The sequence below is a fragment of the Coturnix japonica genome, chromosome 7 (genome assembly GCF_054131305.1).
Source record: "Coturnix japonica strain WE chromosome 7, WE-NBRP24, whole genome shotgun sequence".
Classification (NCBI taxonomy): domain Eukaryota; kingdom Metazoa; phylum Chordata; class Aves; order Galliformes; family Phasianidae; genus Coturnix; species Coturnix japonica.
Window position 1 is genome coordinate 5,181,218 of NC_140669.1, and position 16,601 is coordinate 5,197,818.

General features: G+C 40.9%; 1 protein-coding gene across 7 annotated transcripts in view; it reads right to left on the reverse strand.

Moving 5' to 3' along the window:
* THSD7B (thrombospondin type 1 domain containing 7B) overlaps nt 1-16,601 on the reverse strand; it is a 281,970-nt gene that overhangs the window by 23,989 nt on the left and 241,380 nt on the right. For all 7 annotated transcript variants that reach the window (XM_085552994.1, XM_085552991.1, XM_085552990.1 and 4 more), the window contains 2 exons: nt 8,770-8,903; nt 7,884-8,037 (listed from right to left, as the gene is read on the reverse strand). In XM_085552994.1, the coding sequence (XP_085409120.1) occupies nt 7,884-8,037; nt 8,770-8,903 (288 nt within the window). The remainder of the gene's footprint in view (nt 1-7,883; nt 8,038-8,769; nt 8,904-16,601) is intronic.

Here is a 16,601-nt window from a genome sequence, read left to right on the forward strand (position 1 = left end):
TAGACAGAAAATATGCATAATTTGTAGATAAATAACTGCTTTTAATAAAACAGTATTGTCTAGCAAGCATCCTGCTGTGCACAATTACAGGGCCTTGATGCAGCTCAGCACTGCGTGGTGCACATGCTGCCGCAGCCACCCAGCAGTCCTGGCTAACCTGGCAATTCTCCCTCTCAGTCAAACAGCCTTGACTTCAACAGGCCGAAGTATATCTCACGTTTGCCAGGATCTAAACAAATGAGGAGTTTACTGCAGATCTGAAGCTGGCATTCTCACTGCACCAATGAGCCACCTTGTTGAGGAGCCAGGGTTGATACGATAAGCAACTCACTTTTACCTGTTCTGAATAATAAAGAATCTCTGTCAGAAAAGTGTTCATTTAATCAAGCCGAGGACATGGGAAACATGCAAAAATTCAAAGTCTGCAAACTGTAACTAATATCCTGTAATATTATTTGTTGAGTTTCTCTTTACGTCAATTGAGAAGTCAATTTAGTTTTATAATTGATTTTCTGGCCTTACTCTTTCAAGTTAACTATGTAAAAAATTGAACCAAATATATATGGAACTGAATAAGCGGCAGGAGGGAATGGCTTGCAAAGAGAAAGATGAAAGCTGGTATTTTCAAAGGAGCAAGAGGGAGCCGAGCATCCAACCACTGTGGAATCTCAATAGGGTTGGGTACACAACTCCTGCAGGACCCCCACAAAAATCACAGGCTGGAAAAATTAAATACTTACTACATGGCAAAGAATAAGGAATGGCTTTGGAAACCCAAAGTAGTTAGGGGATGTAAACAGCACAAGTTAAAGAAGAGAGATTATTTCTCATGGGGAAATACTGAGAGCATTATTAATAAGAAATAAAGAAACATGTCAGCTGCTAGGCAGGAGGAAGACGCTATGTCACACTCTCATCACTAACATCAGCATGTAGACAGACCTGAATTTGGGTGTTAAAATAATACTGAGAGAAAAAACAATTACCACTGACTGCAAATTACATTTTTAGGAGCTATGACAGGAACAGTGTTGTCAGTATTACAGAAAAGACTGTAAAACTGAGTAAAATCATTTGAGTAATTTCAATAAGGAATTATTACAGAGCTAATGAAGATCTGGGCAAGACTGCAGAAGGCCTTGACTCTGAGTACTCTCACAGATGCAGAAAATGATGGTCAACCTGACTGCTCAAAAATGATCTTCTGCATGAAATAGGACAGGTGCCATTCCATCAGTGAGTGCTCCTCAGGTGTTGGTATTGGGACTGGCACTGCTTCACTTCTTGTCCTGAGAAGGACTTGGAAGTGCTGGTTGATGAAAAATTCAACATGAGCCAGCAATGTGCACTTGCAGCTCAAAAAGCAGACTGTATGCTGGGCTGCTTCAAAAAAGGAGTGGGTGACCAGCAGGGTGAGGGAGGGCATTCCACTCTACTCTGACCTTGCAAGACTCCGTCTGGATTACTGTGTCCAGGCCCGGGGTCTCAAACACAAGAATGATGTGAAACTGTTAGAGCAGGTCCAGAGGAGGGCCACCGTGATCCTCAGAGGGCTGGAGCACCTCTCCTATGAAGAAACATTGAGAGAGATAAGCTTGCTCAGGCAGGAGAAGAGAAGGCTCTGGGGAGACCTCATTGCAGCCTTCCAGTACCTAAAGGAGGCCCACCTGAAATCTGGGAAGGGATTTCTTACAAGGGCATGTAGAGAAAAGAAAAGGGGTAAAGGTTTCAAACTGAAAAAGGATCAATTTCCTACCCCACTAGGAAAGCAAGTTTTTTTCCTGCAAGCATTTATGAATCGACTTTTATTTATTTATTTATTAATAAACAGAAAGCACCTCAGTCCTTTTTAAGCACTTCATTTCCAATTCCTCTCTTTCCATTAAACAATGTGATACTTTAAAAGACATAATTTTACTTCATGCCATTCTGCTAATAAATACTACTTTTACTGACTGTAGATTAAGCTTTTCATTCTTATTTTTACATCAAGTTGGATGTTCCCTCTTGTAAGCAGCTGGGTTTGTGTTCAGCATCAGCCAATGCACTACATACAGCAAAAGGAAAATCAAAGAAAAGGTGCAGCCAGCACCACTGTTCAGAGACAGGCAGGTATGTACAATTACAGTATACAGCTGTGGAAACTTTGAGTCTGACAATTGAGTCTTGCTTCTTCCTGAGGATCATGAGAGCTTACTATCTGCTTGGCCAGTGAAAAACCTTAGTCTAATTTCTGTCTCTATTCAGGGTAACTGAATCTACTTTCTGCACCACTCAGGCTACATACAGGTTATAGATTTCTGGATCAAAGAATGAGGACGAATATGGATGTTGACTGGCAGTAAATTTAAGAGAAAAAACAAGAAATGCTGTGATGCATGGAAACAGAAGGTAGAGATGTGGAGAACTTTATGTACCTTCAAGGTTAAGAGCCTACTAATTTTGGCACTTATCTTTACATTGTTGGTTGCTGCATTTATTCCAGATTCTTCTTTGATGGCTGTAAGCAATGGAGTGCACAATTTATGCATGTACTTTCTTTGATTTAACTGGTAGGAATGGAATTAATTTCTAGTTGGTAATAATAAGGGGCACGTAACTCAGGTCACAATTCATACCTTACATATCATACAGCATATCTTGGAGCGTAAGGACACCATACACTGACAGTAAGTTTCTCTACATGCATAACTAGACTGTCCCCTACTTTACCACATTAAATCTCACTGTATTCATTATTCTTTTCTATCAGTTGTGAAGAAGTTGAGTTTGAACCCAGAATCTACAGGCAAGATTATATAAATGACAACAGAAAGAAAACATCCTGAGGCACTGGGAGATACATATCACGTTAAGGGAGGAATGAATTGGTGTCTTTCCTAAAGGACTATTAAACTATAAAAGCCATCTTCTTGATTCTGTAGAGGAATTCTTGGCACTACGACTACTGCATTTTTAGTATTTCTTTTAGCCAGTCACATTTTTCTAGCATGACCACTTGACACTATGTTAAGCTAATATGAAAAGTGAAGGATATAAACATACACAAAGAATGTACCCAGCCTTTGCTCCAGACAATAATAGAACAGACGAAGTATAGAATGTTTGCTCTGGAAGAAAAGGATGCAAAATAAAATAAAACCATAAGGTTATGAAATCTAAGTTCTCAAGTAAGGGTTGTTAACGTTGCACATAAATATATTCTATCAGACTTTCTTTGTGGTGGATTTAAAAAACTGTCCATTGATCTAGGCTTTCACATGCATCATAATTGTTCAGCATAAAGGTCGTAACCCAATAGAAAGCCCTTTAAGCTGTTTTATTTATCAAATGGCTTGTATAATGCACACTGCACTATAAATAGCTGGCCACATTATATTTAAAAGTCTATTCATAATGAAACATGCAACCTCAAACTAAGGGAATTGCGCTGGCAGCAACAAGGTTTAACTATTTTTAACACTGCAGTGAACCACTGTATTGTTCATGCAGACGTGGATGCTTCAGAACAATTTAACAGTCCCCTCACAGTAACATGAGCGGCCCTTTGAAATGAAAACGCATTTATCTATGCTTTCTTTTTGAGATGTATCTAAGTTCTGAAACTCACTTCCATACTTACATAACCATTATTTATTTTATAAATATTTTTTAAAAAGGTGAATAAAATAAACCAATGAATCTAATACACACACACACACATATATAACTAACTTTTTGATAAAGCCATAAAAAAAAATAATAATCAAGTCACAACTATGGATAAGGAACAGCATATGTTCATCCAGGAAAGCCTTGGACCAGCATAATTCTTATTCTTGACTTACATGAATTATCCCTTGGTCTAGAAATTAAGCTCTATTCAAGCTTCATTCTTCAGTCCAACAGTCGTAATATAGGTCCTCTACCAAAGCTTACATGTGAAATTACCAGTTGAGATGAAGACTCCAGCAATGCATGCAATGAACCACAAAATCTACAAATGAGTCCTCAATTTCTTTTCCAATTGGCTTAGAGGAAAAGCACTACCAAACCAAACCAACTCAGGCTCACACCTGAAATGAAAGTCACTGTGAAACCTGTGAGTCAGCTGTATTGCTGGCTATCGCTTTTAGTACAAGCGGTTATCTGAATATTGCACACACCTCACAGATTCAGGAGAATAATAAATCAGTTGTTACAAGTCCTGAGCACTGTAAATGGCTATTGATCCAGGAGGAAAATGCTCACTGAAATAGGGACAGCTGCTCTCATTCGCTTGACATGTAACCTCCTCTAATTAACTAATTTCAGACCTCTCAGAATTTGCTGCTAGGAAAACCAACAGCTGAGGCAAACAAGAAGGCCACTCAGATCCGACAGTAGGGATGTGACTGCTATCCACAAGGTAGCAGACAGCTAACAATGAGAAAAAAATTGAGGTAATTATTTCAGGGACTTGTAGCACAACTCACATATTAACTCATTTTAAGAATGCTTTGATGAATTCAATTGAAGTCAATTAATTACATTTCCAAGTCAGATGAAGACAAAGTCAAGACACTGCAGGTAGCGCATGTTATTCGATCACTGAATATTTAACAGAGATGATAGGATTTCAGCTTCCAGATTGTTTAGCTGGGTCTTTGAGCAATCAAGTGATGATGTCTGACTGAATGCACTATTGTAGCTGGAATGAATATGAAATCTCTGAAGTCAATCTAATTTGCTCATGATTTTTTTTTTCTAACTAACTAGCAAGCTTCAAACTGTTATTTTAATGGCTTTAAAGCCTTGATATTTAACTTACATGGGTGTTACTTAGCGACAAAGAAAACTTTATGAGCCAAAAAATAGTCTTCAATCAGAGAGAAAACCATTTTGAATTTCTTTTTACAATAGAGAATGTGAGAGTCAAAGAGAAGCTTTAAATCAGTAATTATGAGTTTCTTGAATCCAGCAAATAGACAGAGACTCACAAGTAATCTGGAGGTATTACATTTCAGACAGTTGCATTTCTGGGTCATGGCAAAGTGCTGTCAGAGGAAATATAATTCATATTTGCGTAGCAGTGTTAAACAGCAGCATAATCAAGATGCAAAAACTGCAATTTGATTGGAAAATCTACATACAGGAATGGCAGCAGTGCCTTAAACTAAGAAAAATGCCCCTACAAACAGTAAAAGGAATTGAGGAAGTAACAGGAATACAACCACAGTTGCATGCTTTTGTAGAAAGCATTGAAGGAAATACTTCATATTGACAAAGCAGTCACCATCTTTATAACTCATTGATTTCAATATGATTCAAGATCATTTACTATCCTGAAAGTAGAAAATCCACATGGGATGAGTACTGCTACAAGGTAAAACAGAAGTAATAAAGTAATACCCCAGAAAGTACCCAGAGTACAATGACATACTGACAAAGGGTAACCTGGATAATCTAAAAGGCCTTTTTATATTCGGCTGATAAGACTTAGTTATTCCACTATCAGAATGAATTTATTATCAACACTATAAAACTGCAGCAGAGCACCGAAGTGACTGGAAAAGAATTCTCACATGACCAAATCTTAGGTAAATATCTTCAATCAAAGAGCTACTCAGTCAAAGATGATGCTGAAATTGGAGTCGCTCATTTCTTACAAACTGGAATTTGTCAAGTTTCATAAATCCTCTTTATCTCCTGTAAGCCAAACACGACCAGAGATACAGGAGGATTTCCCAGAATACTCTTTGGCAGATGCCTCACAAGAGTTCTATGTCTAAAATAACGCCGACTCTTTTGAAATGAAATGTAAATGGGATCGAAAGAAAAGTAACAAGGATGCATGGTTTGTCTTTTCCGTTTAGATATGATGTGGTCCTTCAAAAGTTTCAGGTTACAGCATGAGATGAATCAGAAATCATACAGGCGTTTATCAGCTACCAAGTAAAATTCCCTCAAAGAAATTAAACAGGCAATCCTAATGAGGGAGAGGCTCTACATACACCAACTTATTGATGTGGTTTCGGGGACAAGAGATTTGATGCAGACTGGAGGCACAACAGGTCTGACCAAAATGAGGTTTGGCTCCAGATATGAACTTTTATATTCAGGTGGTTTTTCACAGTGCCTTCATGCAAGGCCCAGATCCAACCTCTCAGCTATAATGGAGTTATTCAACTGACTATATGTAGCTCTTCCCTTAAGGATGAAATGAGAAACTCCACTGACTCCACTGCCTTTGTAACTCCATTCACTGTGTTCACCAGTGCGTGGCCAGTCTTGGCTGCCACCTTTCCCTGTGACAACTAAGGAGGCTGAGGGTTGCTTTAATCATCCTTGTGCTGGCAGTGCCTCACTCCTGGCCTGAGTTACCCTCAATCCCTACCCCATATACAGAATGAATAAACACCATTTTCAGAAGGGTCATTCTGCACGTATAGCAAATCCCAGTGCTTGCCTTAGAGTAGTTAAGCATCTGCAGTCTGGGAGGAACTATGCTGTGTGGCCCTCTTGAAACCAAAGGAACACAAACAGCCTGTGTAGCTATAAAAGTGAGACAGTGCTGCTGTAAAGTCTTCAAAGGGAGGGTTTTATTTGTCCATAAAACTTCAAGCTGTTTATTGCTTTGTATCTGGACAGAACTATTTAAACACATGCTCTATCCACACACAGCCATCTCTGTTTCACAACAAAGCATAGCAGAACAGCTTGTGAAAGCATGTTGTTCAGTTAATTGCATTGGCAGGCAGACGCCCTCATATTTATGAATTAACAGCTCCCATGGCACAACAATCTACAAGGAGACACGAGGACTGTGGTACCTGGGCCTGGAAGCATCAAGAGTTATGCCACCTGATGGAGTTCACCCCACCAGGCTTGTTCTGGTCATCCCTTTGTGCTTCTGTGAGCTGCAGAGACCTCACAATTGCAGAAAAGGAGTCTTCAACCAAAAACTCAAGGTGTCTTAGGGATATTAGGATGGTACAAGCAGTCTTTCACAACCAACTGACTGCCACTAACATGACTGAAAATACCCCATGGCTTTGAGAACCTGCATTAGTTACTGCATGCTGAAATGAAGAAAATCTGTTTCTGAAAACAAGTTAATGACAAAGGAGCAGCCCAACCAGGGTGGGACTCTGAAAGGTATCCAAGCATCTGCACTGGTTGCAAGAGAATTCTACTTCATCAAAGCTGATCTTCTCAGGAGGAGGTGAATACAGGAAATGAAATGCATGCTTTCATTTCACATGTTCTTACTGAGTACATCAATAGCCTACACAAAATATTACAGGAGGAAATTACCTATGTCAGCAGTACAAGTACCTGTCCAATAACCACTTGGACTTTTGATAATGGCCTTGTTAACATAGGGGCAATGAATATTTCTGCCACTTAAATATGTCAACCAAGCCTATTACAAAACCCCTTAGAATAAACCTAGCACCTATTTCAACACTAACCAGAGAGAAACGATAGCTTTCAAATCACATGCCTTGAGGCCAGAAAGTTTTCACAGGGCAGAATCTGCAGCTTCTTTCCGTCTTGGGCAGTTAAAATAAAAACCAACACAACAACAACAGAGAGCATTTGGCTGAGGTTGCATAATTCAGAGAGCTAAGAGTATTTTGGGACATAACCAACTGTTCACACATCTTGCTGCCATGCCCTTGCTACTACTGCCTCAAATCTTCCTTCAGGGTTTTTGGAGGAGGACATGCTAGATAGAAATATTGTCTTTTTGAGAAGAGAGAGAAATACAGAAATCTCCAGGTTCAACCATGTTGTCTGTAGGATCCATGAGAATGTATTTACTTTGTTGTTAGAAAAGGATTATTTCACACAGTGGTTGAAGGACAAAGAATAAGACATGTGAGGAACTATCCACTGGAGCCCCAGCCAGGTGAGCCTACCTGTGGACATGCGCTCCATGGTCCCCAGTCAGACACCGCACACTCGTTGGGGCAGTACAAGCTGCACTTCCGAATTTCACTTGGCATTTCAGCCTTATTGCACAGGGCGTTGGGTACAATTTCCCCTCCATGGTCTTCTGCAGTACTTACACACCTACACAGAAAACAGAAATTTTTGTTTGAGGTTAATCAGCTTATTACAAAAGTGACAGATGTCAGCAGGTCTGCACAACTCCAGATAGGACACTGTACATAACACAAAACTGTATGCAGTAAGTCACAGTGATGAATTAATGGTGTTAACGAGGCAAACTGAAATGCTGCGCACATGATGGACTTTTGTGATTCAGGTTTCAATAAATACTGTAAATAAATATTTAAAGCCTCAAACGAAGAGCTTTTAACTTTGATTGGAAGACACATGAATGAAGAGAAAATGACAACAAGAAAGAACCAAACCTTTGTACTCCCATTAGTAACACCCTCACATGTGGAAATCGCGGTATTTGCCAAACCTGGGGAATGAATACTTACTGATAATGAACACCACTCCAGTGAATGCTGTGCCACTACTTGGGGAATATGTTAGTAATGAGAACATGGAGGCTGTACAGGTCAGAAGTGTGTTGTATCTGTGTGGCATTTAAGTTAAAGAATTCTAATTTAAACATCATGCCTTCTTCATGAGAGAAGTCTCAATCATAACACAAGGCTTCATCTCTCAGTACTTTCCTTGTTAATCATCATGCAGACACGCACATTTCCTTTCATTTGAAAGACTTTGGACTTAACAACATACTCACTGTCACTTAGCCAGTTGTTTCAGCTTTATGCAAGTGTGTTTGAGCTCTTTCTAATTTGCAATTGTGCTTTTGTCTTCACGCACCTGACTTTCCTCGTTTGTATTCCTTCTCCACAGTGGAGGGAATTTTGTTCACTGTTGATTTTGCATGGAGACCACGGTTCGACTACCCAAGAATACTGATTGCACTCAGTGTAGCATGGGACCGCCTCGTACACCTGCCAGAAAAAAGAATCAAAACCATTCATTTGAACTATCCGGGTTAGCATCTCTGCAGAAACACCTCAGCCAAAACCACAAAAGAGTAGACTGAAAAACATCCTGCCTTCTGCTCTTTATGCTGTAAGTGTTGTCATATCTTTAAGTTCATTTATTCATTATTGACTTGCCAGGGGATTTCTAAGTATATGATAAACTGCAGTACGCATGCAGCATCTTAGGATGCTGGATAAATAACAGTTATTCTCTAAAGCCAGAGCAGGAATTCCATTACAATTTCATTTGCTCAGATTGCTCTTGCTATAATCTATCATGTCATTCAACGGGACCATATGCACCGCATCTTTTTCATGTTTCGAAAGGCACGTGTTTAAAACCAGCACTCATTTGCCTGTGCTTCTAATGTATCCTGCTAAGTAATTTCATGCAACCCACAAATTTCATCTTTATACACAAAACCATAAATGCTTGTGACTTTCCTCTAACATCTCCCTCAATCAAACACGACTGTGCATTCACCTGAGCTACGGAATCTGTGTAGAAAGAAAAATACGACTGAATACTGAGAAAAATAACGTGAAAGCTTGATAAACATTTCTACAAGATGCTCAGCGTTCAATCTGGTTGAAGCAGCGCACTGAGGAGCAGTACTTCAGCAGATTTATTGGTTTAAACAAATGAATGTTTCAACAGTTCTGTTACTGTAATGAATAAAAGTTATTTGTTTTGAACCAGTCTGTCTGCAGAAGCTGATCTGAAGATACAATGTTCTCTCTTGCTGCCCCCCAAATACAGAGCCTACCTAAGATTTCTTCAGCATGGCAAAACTTTTTTGGCCATGCTGCTGTCATTAATACGAGTCTCACTGGGAAAATAGCTGCAGACCCACCGAACTCACCCCTCAAATAAAGAATTTTAGCAACATGCTTGATTTACAACTTCATTTAAAAATAACAGGTTATGACTATTCTTTTGTGGTCATAGCAATAATGAAATCTTATCTGCAATATTTTGCAGGTGAAGGATGGGGAGATTGAGAAACTGGCATGAGAAGAGAACTGTGCCTCATCAGCATGTTAATTTACTTCCTAACAGATGAGAAGAAGGTAACTTGCTAAAGCTATACAGGTATCTTTATATGCTATGTAGTGCACATTGCAGCTAAGTTTCAGGTGTCAGCTACTCACTAATTAGCTGTGCAGTCACACTCATTAGCATGAAACAATGCACACAAGAGCAAAGCAAGGAAGCACCTGTGGGTGGGAGCTGTGCTCCCAGCCCAGCCCGCATGCACAGGGGAACACAGCAGTGTCTGCTGTGAAACAGGCACAGTCCCAACAGATGGATGTAGAGACTCAGGGTATTTCTTAGTGTCTCTGCCCTACGGAGGGAAAAGCAGCCACGTTCTGCCTGAATTGTCTGACAAAACAATGCTTTCTATAGGAGATGCTTGTGGGAAATGTGTTCTTTAGGAGTTTTAGTTTTCCCTTGCTGTAAGGGAGGCAAAGCCAGGAGACTGCAAAGCTGTGAATGCATTGAGAGCTGGATGCAGTCCCAAGGAAACTGCAGCCACGAGGGTAGGTGTCTCCCCAGACAAGACTAAGGGAGGGGAAACCTCAGCTGTTACCAGTGCACTGTTAAACAGTAATTACTATCAGTCAACACTGGGCAGCCCATGGGTCACCTACACAGCTCAGCCTGGGACAGGCTTAGCAGCAGACACCTCTGCCTAGGGATCCCACAGTGTCCCATTCCCCACACCATCGTGCCAGCCCTACTGGGGGCCAGGCTGGCATAAGCACTGCTACAGGAACCGAGCTAGACAGTGTGCTTCCCTAGAGCTAACTTGTGCATGCTGCTGCCATGGGGGAGCTGGGAGCCAGAGATATGGAAAACCCATGCAGCCCATTTGCAGACAGTAGAGCACTAGCATCAGGAATTTACTAATCTTACATTTTGGTAGTCAAAACATGTGGTATTTGCCATTCGTGGTACATTTTTGTATAAGAAAACCAGCAGGTTTGGGAAGGGATAGGATGCCATGTGAACTAAAACCCACCAGAGGAAACATGTGCAGGCAAAACAAAAAGACAATATGCAGTTAACAGTGATGTGAAGTGATACTTCAAATGCGCTCTCTTGGAAAGCAGGCAGGGCTGCAATAATAAAGCTGTTAATACAGCATTTGTATTCTGGTGCCTAGTTGTGTCAAGCCTGTGTGACCGCATGTGGAGCCTCATCAGTCTCTCCCTGGAGACAGCTGTAGCTTTGTACGAGCTGAGCAGGGCACACACACGGACAGCAGCACGCAGCACCAGACACAAGATATCAGCAGTGCCCATAGAACCAACTCAAACCCTGCAAGCTCCTGCTCCGCATGCTGGCCCTGAGGAACACACCAGCATGGCAGGCTGCAGCTGAGCTGCTCCTTACATCCATGTAATGTTAGGACTTCCATCAGACCATCCTCCAGTGCAGAACCTTTCCCTAACCCCAACCTGAGCCTCCCCCAATGTCCTGTTGCTGTGACCAGAGAACAGAGCTGCCTGGGAGAGCTGTAGCCACCATGAGGCCTCCCTTCAGCCTCTTCTCTCTGGGTCCAACAAACCTGGGACTTCAGCTGCTCCTCACACACAACTGATCCTTTGCATCCCTTCTGTGGACCTCTCTTGGACTCAGGTTGATAGGCTCAGGCTAACACACCTGAGCCAGAGCAAGATGTGATATACACCACTCCTCTCCCCAAGCACAAACACAAAGCTGGGAAAAGAACCCACTGAATGCTCACCATTGCCAAACTTAAACAAACCAGATATGCAGTACACTTAGAAAACCCTTACAAGCAAACATCCAACAGCGGTGCAGAGATGCATGGCCACACTGCACCTCCTGAAGGACAGAAGCTAGAACAAGATTGAGGGATGGGCTGAGGGGTCTGTAACTCAGCACTGCTCGCTGTATCACTCTCTGTAACCACAACTATTCTGAGATGCATTGGCACCCGAGTCCTAAAACCAAGTTATTAAGCATGCTCCAAAGGAATTAAGGGTAAGGAAGATAGAAATTGCTTTTTAGGAGACAAACCACTATAGGTTTGCTCTGAAAAAAAAGGCAGTTCTCATTCACTCCAACACAGACTCTACATCCTTCTTGAAGTACCCTGAAGTTGGATACCTACACAGCATACAGAAATTAGCATTTGTATGTATCTATTGCTGATCTATTTCTTTTTCTTTTTTAATAGCTGATACTTACCTTTTAATGAAAGGTCCAAACATGTAACCACCAGGGAGCTTTTATGTACTTTACAGCACCCTGAAATATATTTATTTAAATGTACGTCAGTAATAACAGTGAACTCCCAAAGGATATAAAGGAAAAAATGCACCTGCACTTAAAAGCAATTTGTAGCTATATTTTGGGTAGCTTTCCTGATGAGCACCTGCAGCTTAAACTCGAACAAGGTTCAACACTTCTGAAAATCACAGCGACTTCATATTCCAGTGAACATCAAGATTTATTGTCCCTCAAGGTAAATATTGACTCTGGTTTTCCCTCGGTCAATATTTTAGTTTTCAAGACAGTAAATCTCAGTGTTCACCTCAACTAAAGTCAATATCTGCTTATTATATTAGAACAACCAAACTGATCACTGTAGCAGTTGCCTGAGACACTGAGGACTACCTCTGTGCTATTCATTTCTAATAAAAATGGGCTAAATTCATTGCGAACGTAAGTCCATTTCACATCACTGCCCTTATACCAACGTTACATTAGATCTCATACATTGAAACAGCCAGAACCGAAGAAAAAACAACCTATTTTTGAGCAACAGAGACCACCACAAATAACACTAAAACCCTGTGAGGGCTTGAAGTAAAAAAAAAAATCATGTAGAAAAGAGAGTTGATTTTCTCTGGTTTGGCAAGATGCTTCTTGGTAATGAAATTCAAATGTAGGTATTAAAAACGCTCCTACTGAGGCTTGCCAGCAATTTGCCCACTTTTAACGCTTTCTGCGTGGCCATTTATTTCCTCAATATTGAAACTTCAAGGGGCAGCACCACTGAGATGCTGCCATGTGCAAATGACCCTCCTTGACTTACAGCTCAGGGCCATGACTTGAAGGCTTGATGACGCTTCTACTGCAGGCAGCCTGACACATGTGGACCCAGAACACAGTAGGAAACAGCCACGGAGGCATCCCCCTATTACAACCACCTGTACATTTGACCTCTACGTTGCCTCCACCTTGTTCATCCAAATGTCTCTTTTTGGTGGGGTAGGTGATATTCCACCCAGGTACGACCTGAATAATTGTCGTACCGCCTAATACCGCCTTCATGTTCCATTTAATCCACAGCCGGCACTTCCTAATAATGAGTTCATTTTACTTAATTCTTTAAAACTAGCTTCAAAATGAAGTACATGCTTTGTTAATTACTTAAGTGCATGTCTGATCTGGAAGATCTAAGCACACATTTAAAAGCTTTACTAAACTAGCTGTGTGTCAGAAGGAGAAGTACTTGCACATTCACAAACACTACATCACAGGACTGACCTCATTAAAATTTTAACATTAAATAGTTCTCTTTAGAATGAAATTGATTTTAATTCATTCCAGTTTGCTCATTGATCACAATAGTTAGAAATATGCTAACCACTCATCAGTATGAAAACCCATTTAACAATCAATTTTTAAGCAATTTGGATTTTGCAAAGCATCTGTTTCAGTGACGAACGCTCGCCTTGGGGGGGGTTTGAACTCTGCAAACAGCCACCAACCTCAAAAGACACTGTTTAAGAACAACTTACAGCATGAAAGTTTGCAAAGATAAGCATATGTTTGAACTACTGAAAATATGGGAATTCCTGAAATTGTGTGCCTGTAACAGTCTATAGAAGTGCCAAAATCCTTGTGAAGCAAATTCAGCACTTTTAGTTTCCGTTTCTACGCAAGCCAAGGGGGTTCATGTTTGTGTTTTCCTTTGCGGTAAGGAAAAAAAGACATCAATTAGAACTTCCATAAGGTTACGATAAACCTTCAGTGGTGCTAAAGCAAGGTTATAGAAAACCTGAGACCGGTTTGTTGGTTTGCAGCTGACAAAAGGATGGGATCGATTCTATTCTAACATCTAAGCAGAATACATGAATTGCAAGTCAGGGCCATAACTACTCACAGAAAGACAGAAAGTATTCATTCCCACATTTGGAAGCTCCTACAGAAACGGACACTTCAGCATTACTTTAAATGACTGGCCGTGGTGACAGCCTTCAAAAACTCTGCCAAAAAATGATGGGTTTTCAGTGAGTAGGATGGGTGAAAACACTCACGAATCCTCTGAAGTTTCCCTAGCTCTTGATTATCTATTTATAACCCAAGCCTCAAAACAGCTCAACTTTAATCCTAATTTACACATGAGAAAACTGAGGATGAAGAATTAAGTGATTTATTAGAGGCTGGAGAGGAAGCCCCCAGGGAACAGGGGACTGCAGCTGGAAATGCCCTATTTCTTGCACTAACTACATGACAGCTTGAAATCAGATACTGAACCATTCAGATAAAGACATTTCAGGCTGGAACCATCAGAAAATGAAGCAGAGCAAAACTCTGGCTGTAAAACAAGGCAACATAAAAGAGAAGAGACATTCAGAAAGCAGAAGAACATTTCTGCTACAAAGAAATCTGGATGCTCCACATCTGCTCACCATGGCCTTTACATGCCTTTGTTGCATCTAGTCCACAGTTACACTTCTGTAAGAACACTTGGCCTCCTAGTAAGTCACTTCTTCTCTTCTAATGGATGATTAAATATGCAAAGACAGACATCACTGTATTTCAAATTCCTTAGCGTAACGAATGGAAAATGTCTTGTTTAAAAAGTTAATTGAAGTAAGCTCTGCTGAACCACCGTCATTACAGCAAATACCTACAGAACTAACAAGTTGCTCAGCGAGGTTTATTAATTCACGTTTACTATTACTAAGTGCTTTTACACTTCTCATGCAGTCACAAAGAACACTGAGATGTAACGTGGTGAAGCACGAGTGCTTCTTCCCAGAGATTACAGCAAGAAGTTTATGTAATTAAATGTGAGACAATATGGGAGAAAACATTGTGCAAACTGTTGTCCACCTTAATTAATTCTGCCTAGAAGCTGGGAGGCTCAGAACACTGCCAGCCCTGGTGAGGAGAGGCAGCTCCCAGCCCCAACCACATCCCAGACCCCAGTGATGCCACCTGAAACCCCCACACTAATTAGGCAGAGAGTGGGAGGATGGATAAACAACGAGGAGCACTTGAGGTTTTACTGTCCCCACAGTCCTCAGACTCTGAGCAGCAGAGCTCAGCACTGCGGATGACCTTGCAGGTACCTCGCAGGCACTGGGTGTTTCTACCTGAAATACTCAGGCAAGACAATTTATTCTCAGAATTATACCTCCAGAACTGAGATGTTAATGTGGGAATGGGGCGTATGCTAGTACAAGGGGCCACTTCCTGCTTTTGATTTTAATTATATTGCTTTGATATCTAGAAATTACTGAATGTAAACAAGATATTAACAAAGGATATTGTACTGTGTTGTGAAACATGGGGGTCTAAACCCAGGTAGAAACTCATTAGTAAGAGTGGTGCTGCTTTTTTCTTTTGCTGAATCCAGAAGCAGAAGCTGTAAGTATTGCAGCTTCTGCTGTCTCCCTGTCACAAAGCAAGGCAAGCAGAGCAAATTTAAGTAGATATAAATAAATCAATGTCCTGCGTTTTTGAAACAGCACATTCTGCTGAAGCTGAAGGATGGTTTCAGGGGTAACAAATGAAAGTGGCACCTCTGCAGATGAATCTGTAACGTGGTAATAATGTTGGATCCAGTTTTAAAGAGAGGAAGGGAAAAAAGCTGATTGATGCAGAACAACATCGAAGCCCCTTTTTAGTAAATGAGAACAATCAGATAAGGTGAAGACAGATTGCAACACCAACCTGAGCCTTTGTAGATGTCCGTGTTAGCAGGGCATGACAAGCAGAAAAGGAAAGAAAATTATATATTCATTAGTTGAGCTGCTGTATGATAATAGTGAGATTAAAAAAAAAATAGCAGAATATCTGCTTAAAATAGAACTGTTACAATGTAAGGTTGCATTCAATTCTTTGATTTCCCCATCTTTCAGATCAAAATCCCTCAATAGAAATCAGGCACTTATTTGCGAGTGAATGAGAGCACGACTATGGTGAGGAACGAAGCAGAGTTCATCCAGCAATCCTCTGGAATTCCTCACTGTCTCAAAATCAGAGCCCTAGGAGAAAAATAAATCTATGAAGCTTAACTCGGAATCTGCTCAGAAACCCCCCAATTACAGAATATCAATCACAACAGATATTAAAGGCTTTCAGACATTTAAATCTTAATTGGGTGGCACCATCCCTGTGAAGCCTGTGGATCCGCAGTGGAGTGCAGAGCCCCGCCAGCTGTGTGCCATCGGCTGCGACCGATCTCCATGAATGCTATCAATATCTCAGAGTAGATTTCATTAAGGAAAAATAATTAAATGATAAAAATTCAATAACGTGGGCACACAGCGTGTACACATCCAACTGAGAAGGACAGCTGCGTGGAGACGGCTGAGTGTCCCGAGCATCACCCACTGTCTCTGTCCTGCCAAAGCAAGAGCCCTTCTGCAGGTCAAACACTTCCCCAGTGG